Raw genomic sequence first — 8,428 nt, 5'->3', positions numbered from 1 at the left:
AATATAAACATAGTGTAGGTACAGAAACATACAGCTTTCATTCTAAAGGTAATGTACCATCAAAGTTGTATCTTCATTTTAGCTCATGAAGAGTTTGGTATACGGCAGATTATTCATTATCGATCTGAAGTCAGAAGATGAAAGACACATGAAAGGGAATGACATACACAGTGTATTGTGCAATGTTTTTGATAACATGCACTTGTACACATTTTGCTACAGGAAAGATTCCAATCAAGACACAACATGTACGAGGCTTGCTGGCTGAATCAAATCATTACAGAATTGCATTTTTTTTTTCAGCCTCATGACCTTGTTACCTTCTTGGTCGCCGTCTACCGCTCATGATGAAAACTGAGCGCACCTGTACATCTCTTACTCACACTTTTAAAACATAGTAAGCACAGTGAAGCATCGACTCAACCTTAAACCAACTGCATGCAATGAATAATTTGCAGTGTCTTATATTATTTTTGGTAACAGCTTTAGTTATTTAGACATTTTTTTTAATAGAATGCTATGGTTCACCATGTTTTGGTGAAGTTGTCCACATTCAAAACTTACTGCAGAATAATACAATTCTTCACATGATTATACATTGCTTTAAATCAGCTGCCTTGTGCTAAAAATCTTGTGTCATTGTTTCAATGAACAAATCAATATTTGTGTTTACAGTTTCCAAGTTTGTGTGAGTGTTTGCGTGTGTGTGTGTGTGAGTGTGTTTATTTATATATGTATATGTAGACACATCATTGATACAATACATGAAAGTCATAGGTAACTGGACAATGATCTTCTTAACCATATACATATGTACCATACACTTTATGAAGAATGCATAACCAGTATGTCTTTTTGTTTGACACAGGTCAGAAGGAATTTTACACAATTTTTCATACAGTGCACTCTTGTTATAATGAACACAGTTATAACAGGGAGGTGGCTCTTCCACCTCCCTGGTTATAACAAAGTTTCTGATAGAACAAAGTAAAATCCAGGGCCCCAAATTATCATCTAGATATGTTAAAACACTTTATTTGTTTGGATGTAACGACATTTGAACATATATAAACTGAAGGTCCTGTGGACTTCATTATAATAGGAGTCACCTGTATCACAGAATGAGTTTCTCACTACAGTCCTTTCATCAGTAGGTGACAGACCTGTTCAGGTCAGTTGGTTACAAGTGGAACATTACGCAGTACTCAAAAAAAAAAGAACAAAAAAAGAAAAGACGAATGTAGTATATACCTTTCTGCACAGTGCCACTGTGTGAGAGACATGGCACATTATAAGACTCCATTATCATTATTACTACGTAGTAGCAGTAGTACACTGCAGTAGTAGTATATATTTCAGACCGATGTGTTTGTACATCAAAGTCGGTCATCAAATGATCATGTACTAAAAATATACATACTGTAGTTTTTTTGGGTTTTTTTATATATATATTAGCTCCTGCAAGTGTAATTAAGAAAACAAAAATTTTCTCGTAGGTTACTATGTATCTCACAAGACACACCAGTTCATGTAGTTTCTGAAATTTCACTTATTAAAAAGTTCAGAGTTGCATGGTGGTTTAACGCCCTCGAGTTGAAAACCATAGGAATTTCTCTCCCTCCCTCCCTCACTCTCTTCAGCATCCAGGACACTTATATTGTTTAGACATTATTGCTAGAAACTTCAATAGAATGGTAGCAACATAATTATTTCAAATGCATGTATTCCAATCTCAATGAAGTGGGACTTACAATACCTTTCTTATAATTCTAAGGTACATTAAAATGTTGTGTCTGTTTTTGCATTTTTTTTTTTGTTGTTGCTACATTTTGGAAGACAAAATCTGTGCCCCACGGATAAAAGCTTGTAGTCTCTCTAGCTTCTCCTCCTGTGTCACGTTTTTTTCTTGGCTTGCCTTTCGCTCTCTGAAGGGGGCACCATACAGCTTGTCCTTTACAGCTGCTACAACTTCTCTGTCGAGTCCGTCACCTTGGTGTTTTATAACAGTAAAGGGATAGCACATTCACTTGCTGGATAAAGTGCAAAGACATTTAAATGACATAAGCAGAAATTAATTTTAAAAGTGGGGAGGGGGGATGAGTACAGAGACAACTAAAACAAACTGTACAACATATACATGGTATATAAAAGCATTAGATTGACAATCAGTGGTTTATCAGTGGTTTACCATGCAATGACGAGGAGACTCCTTTCTGTGTTCTCAAACATTGGTAACTCTGATCACATAAAGAAATGCATTTCAGAAACATAATTCCAGATTAGTGAGGAGTGTTGTTGTTGTTGTTGGTTTTTTTTTTGTGGGTTTTTTTGAGGATTGATGAGCCCCCTCCTTGTCACCTTAATGTCACCAGCCAGGAACAATATATTTGTCTTTGAAGTTTAATTTTTACATGTTCAAGAAAAGACTCATAGTATGATAATTTTTCAGTTTGATTACTGAAAATTACTTTATTCTTTTAGAGGAATGTACTCTAAACATGCGATGGTTAGTTAACTTCATCACATTTATGAAGACAGTTTCCTTTTCCAGACAATCCTGATATTTCCCAATGATAAAAAAATCCTTTAAAAAAATCAGAAAAATTCCTGGATCAAGACAGTACTCTAGATCACTACCAAAATGTAATCGCCTGTTTCTTCTGTCATAATCAACTTTTCCTGAAAATTTTGAGCCAAATCCATTCATAAATTTGTACATTATTTTGCAAACAAACAGACAAACAGACCAGTATATGTTTTTTGAAGGCTTAAACAAACCAATGCCAGCAAAAACACAACCTCCTTGGCGGAGGCTAAAAAAAAAAATGTCTGCATGCTTGTGACATGAGGTTCAGATTTGAGGTTTGAAAGTTCAGGTCTAAAAACTGTTGATGCTATACCTTGTACCCAAATAATCCTATCTTTCTTTATGTCAGTGCCATTTCAGACTGTACACTGTTTACCTAGCAAAGGACTTTGAATTGTTTACCCATCAAACTACTACAACCAACCCCATTCTGCTTACAAGGGATTTATGTCACCAGTCATAAATCAGATACATGTGTAGAGGCTTGTATAGGACAGTGTAAAAGCTTGTCCAGAATAGTGTAACTGTTCCTTTTATTAAATTGTTTGGTCATAATCGTATCACTAGCACTATCATCATCATTATTTTATTATCATTCTACATACAGGCAGATATGATATGTGCAAACTGGAAACATATCAAGTCACAAGAAACTCTTTTTGTCACACACATAACAATACAGTGAATTGGAGTGAATACTGGTACTCTGACAGTACAATGTATTTCATCAGTATTTCCTTGCAGCACAACATATTATGCAGATCACCCCATAACTAATAACATGTTTGAGGTTACACACATACCGTATCTGAAGGATGACTTTGAGCAGAGTTATTTCAAAAATAACATAGGTACTTCACAAACATTCACACATTAAAGTCAGGGAGGATCCACAGAGGTTGTGTTTAACATCTGCACTGCAATAGGCAAAGTAGTTCTCAAATCTGGAACATTTTTTTTTTGTTTGTTTTCTGTTTTTGTTTTTTTGTTAAGATGTAAAGAATATTCAGTCTATCAGGGAGCCTCCATAATCAGGATCTTGGCTTGGCAGCTCTGGATGGGGCATGAGATCATAAGGACCCATGAGATCTTGGGTCAATAAAAATGACATGCAATCGTTATTTAACAGCCATGTCTAGCTCTTTCACTCTAGGCCTGTATTTGATCTTTTCTTGGGCAAAATTAACACATACAAACACACCAAAAAACCAACAACAATAACAACATAAAACAAAATGTGAGTATTCTTAAACTCGAAAGTTGTTTAAGAAGGGCCATACTGAACAGCATGCACTAACCTGCAATGTCCTGCCCAAGTTTGATGGAGGCATCTATGAGCTCTGTCTCATCGACGGCAGCATCGGCTATTTCAGCCCTCACAGCTTCCTCCGCTGCATACCTCTTGCTAAATATGGCAGAATCTCGCAGGGTTTGACCTCTGCCCAGTTTTAGTCTGTGATGGTGAATGGCATAACATGTACAGGCATAGTAATGAGAAATTTGTTACCGAAAAGAGATAGTTGTGGTTAAAGTTCTTCTCATTGAAATAAAAAAAAAAAAAATCAACAACAGCTATGCATCATTAAGAATTTTAATCAATGTTAGAATTTTAAGTATACATGTAATTAAAGTACAGATGCAAACTGTTTGAAATCAAAATTGTCACCTCTTACCTTACAGAGAAAATGCACTTATACCTGGTAGTCATCCTCACCATAATTATCATATCACCTGCATATGACTACTTGGTTAGGTTATTTGGTAAGTGGTAAATGCCACACTTTCTACAAAAGAAAGCACTTTCTCAGTCTAGACAGACTGAAAAACAGTACATGTACATGCATCAAATCGGTAGAAATATGATGAGGAAGCGCATAATGGAGAATGTACCTCTTTGAAAAGATGAATTCTTACAGTAAATGAACACACAATGATGCAGTTCAGGTGAACATACATAATACTGTGTGAAAGAAAAATGCCAATTTGATTGACCTAGCCCACATCACAGCACACAAATGATGGCATTGAGTTTTACAGCACATAAACCTCATGGTTTATGCAAGAGGAGCTGAACTGACATTTTTAATGTTCAAGTGAATGTGCACATTATGTTCAATATTAATCTCTGAATCATGTGATGGAGACGTCTTATCTACCCTGGCCAATATTCCATGTTTGATCACAGACTGTAAACATGTATGCAACATTATGCTCCCACAGCAACCCTTTATGTTTTCTTTCTTCTTTTTTTAAGGTAAATTATTTGGCTATTTTAGATTTCATGTGATTGCCTGATCACAAAATATTGCAATCTATGCCTATAATTCAACACTTTGTTTCAGTTTTGCCACAGAAATGTGATCAACTTTGTATAAATTACTAACACTCCCTTAGCATATAATATGAATAATCTGTTGTCTGTTAATGTTCTATGAAATAATAGATCAAACTAAATCACATTTGCAGTATTACAAAATACTTTTGTAACAAATGCAATGAAGATAAGGACAACAAAGTTTGAGACAATGCTAACAATGAAGACAAAGTTGTGATTTGTAACAGCTTTACTTGATGATTTCCAGGATTGGGTATGAAAATTTCAGGCGAATCTTGGTTTCTGGAAGACAAAACCAACCGCGTCCCTTCCTCATCACCCGATAATCACAGGCCAGAGCGAGAATGGCTCCATTTCCAAAGGCATGCCCTGTATATCATATGATCAAAATGTAACAAGATGCTGGAAGTTGGGTTTAAAGATCTACACACAACCAAATACTTGTGAAATATCTTCAAACATGCTCAGCCATTTTAAAGGAGAAAATGAAATATAATGAGTATGGAGATGGGCTATTTAGAAAAGCCAACTGGCAAAGTAATTCCTTTTTAGCTGATTAACCCATTGCGGATGAGCTGATTTTGCAACAACTAGCATTTCCCAGAGACACCTGCCCGAGACTGGGAACCTGTCCTCATTAGGTTAATTGGTGAAATTAGCACAAATTTCTACAAATTCTACTTTGTACAATATCATTACAATTTGCTACATACCAAATATTAAAAAAAAGTTCTATCACCTTTCAAAATATTCTGTCGACAGGCTTGTGACAATCATTATATGATAGTCAAATATCTCAAATCTGCAATATGTCAATGTACCTGATCACTTCTACAATAATATGTGACCGTGCACCTCAAAACGAACATAAAGTCGCACACACTGATTTTGCGTGAGGACTGAAAATAAGTGAAATGGGTCAACCTAGCCGAACTTGACTTTTTCATATTAATCTGAAAGAGCGGGTCTTCTTTTACATTATGCTAAAATTTGGTATCATAAAACGGGCAGGAAAGTGTGTTTTTTTAGCAGTTTATCTCGATCATTTTTGGTAGAATAGTGTGATTAGGTGTGCCCTTAGAATCCCTTTTTCATTTCTGAAAAACCTTGTCCACACTCTTCACTTTCAACTCTAATAACTTTTGAAAGGATAGTGCTACTGCTTTTAAAGTTGGCATTAATTATGGACAGAGTGTGTTAATGAGGCATGCTTAATTTCAGTTTAATCTGATAATCCCTTCATTGTTGTTACTCTGGTGGTTTACTTCCTGTTTTTTGTCCCATTCATCGCACAGCCAGCACGGTATGGTAAAGATTAAGCGCTTGAATAGACACTCTACGTCAGAGCCTCTTTTCTCAGTTCACACTTTTCCTGAGTTTGTGCTTTCTTTCCAATATTTAGATAGGTTAGGAAAGTCCATTTGATTTGAGTTATACATAATTTTAAAGCTTAAAGTCTGCTCTTTCAGAATATGGTCTTAACTAAAAATTCATGTCTGGCGACTTTTTGTTTGTTTTGAGGTGCAGGGTCACATATTATGTAAACAAAGCAAAATGACAACATCATGTGCTTGACTAGCCCTTTCAGGCCTTACCATTCATTGCAGCAATTGTTGGCATTGGAAATGTAAGTATTCTTTGTAGTATTGCTTCACCCTCTGCAAAGAATTTTGCGTTGACGTCAAATGGCTGACTGGCAATCCAGGGCAAATCCAAGCCATAACTGAAGAACTTGCCCTCTCCAGTGATGATCAAGAAGTTGACCTCTGGATTGCTGAGTATTGCAGTAAATCGAAAATATCAGGAAGTTGAGCCAATTATCCATTTGAACATACCGGTAAACGAAGAAAATGAGATCACCTTGACATTACAAACATCTACTTCAGTGATTCAACTTCAAACAAAAGGCTGGAGCAAAAGGCAGACACTTGCATTTTCATCAATTAAGGGGTAATCAACTGCATTGCTTGTGTTTGCTTTCGTACTTTGTGAAATTGATAAACATGCGATGCATGCAAGTGAAATACTCGTCATTTGTCTGTTCATATGGAACCTTCAGCAAACTGTACATTTTCTTTCCACCATCAATTTCTGGTATAATTTTGCATGAGATATCATCTTACTGTCCTCATTAAAATGGCAACTTTGAATTTTAGTGCATATATAAAATTATGCTACAGTGCAGAAAGATAAGGAGAAACATTCTGCAGGCCTAGTTAAATCAATTAGATTTGCTCAAAATTAGAAGAAAAAAAAAACAACAACAACAACAAAAATTCATGCAAAGTAAGCCAGCTCCAGTCACATACTATTACATTGACTTTCCTCTCCTAAAATGTGCTGCAAATTTAAGAATCAACAGATTTCAGACTTTAGAGGATTTCCATAATTCTGTATCCTACCAAACCAAACCAGGATCTGGTACAGGTAGAAACTTGATGTAACCAACAACATACCGGTAACATAGCCAATTAATACAGCTAAAATGAAAGAGAGTTTTGATTCTACCATTTTATATGAAATTGTAGGAATTAATGATGAAAGCTAGGCTACATGAGATAATATCTGCTTAGGCTATATCTATTGTGTTCTGAATTCAAAGGAATGATTGCTATTAAGTTTGAGCCCGAGGAAAGCGTGCAGAACAGAAGCATGACTAACTTTAGTGTTATGGATGAGATACACATGCCATTGGATCTGGACAAATCATTCCTTTTAATTCACTTTAAAAAGTTTTCCTTTTATTTCATTTTTTTAATACTTTAAATTCAGAACACACCAGCTATAACTGCGCTAATCTCACTCATTGCCAAACACAAAAGCAGTGCACATACAGGCCTGGTACAGGGGGGATCCAGGAAAGAGGGGGCGCCTTTAGAAATTAAATTAAAGAGGGTGTACGCATCCCACCCCCTTACCCAATTTGTTTTCTTTTTATTTCTTTTGTTTTAACAAAAAATATAAAAAAAATAAAGGGGAGCGCCCGGTGCATCCCTGCCTGGATCCGCCACTGATGTAGAACGCCAGTCATTTAATTAGGGAGAGTGCATAAAATGATCTAGGACTCATGTAGGAGTAGGAAAGGAGTACAGCTACAGGCGTGCGGCGCAGGCTAGGCCTGATGTGCGAATGGAATGGAAGGTATTTATGGATTTATGTGCTTCAGACACTCGGTAGATTCTTTATCAAAAAACATGTGATCAACGTTGCCTTTACCGTTCTACTTGGTCCAGTGTTGTCCTGAAATCGTGGGTGAACATCCCATTCCACTTGTTCTCCCCTTTGACCATCCGCAGGATGGCACAACCGTTTCGAACTTGAAGCTGAACAGCTTTTCGAGCAACATTAGCAGCCGCCATCCTTCATGTGGTGTTGTGTATTGTTCTGTGTACAGCTGACAGGCAGCCGACGCGACGAGGTCTTACCAGCCAGAAGGGATCGGAGGACGGAGCGGAGGTGAAGCTCCGCACACACGGCCCCGTCAACGTGCGCGCCGCCTTGGGTTG

The 8,428-nt window shown here is 36.7% G+C and overlaps 1 protein-coding gene across 1 annotated transcript; it reads right to left on the bottom strand.

The window, feature by feature from the left end:
* Positions 1-1,005: 1,005 nt before the first annotated feature.
* On the bottom strand, positions 1,006-8,286 carry LOC140233108 (uncharacterized). The gene is made up of 5 exons (XM_072313221.1): positions 8,139-8,286; positions 6,518-6,696; positions 5,156-5,291; positions 3,886-4,040; positions 1,006-1,989 (listed from the first exon to the last, which is right to left on the bottom strand). Exons 1-5 carry the CDS (start codon positions 8,279-8,281, stop codon positions 1,823-1,825), a joined length of 780 nt encoding a protein of 259 aa, XP_072169322.1. The 5' UTR covers positions 8,282-8,286; the 3' UTR covers positions 1,006-1,822.
* Positions 8,287-8,428: the final 142 nt, after the last annotated feature.

Source organism: Diadema setosum, chromosome 9, assembly GCF_964275005.1.
Source record: "Diadema setosum chromosome 9, eeDiaSeto1, whole genome shotgun sequence".
NCBI classification, from domain to species: domain Eukaryota; kingdom Metazoa; phylum Echinodermata; class Echinoidea; order Diadematoida; family Diadematidae; genus Diadema; species Diadema setosum.
Note: the sequence above shows the minus strand (reverse complement) of the source record. Positions and strands in the feature narration are given on the sequence as shown.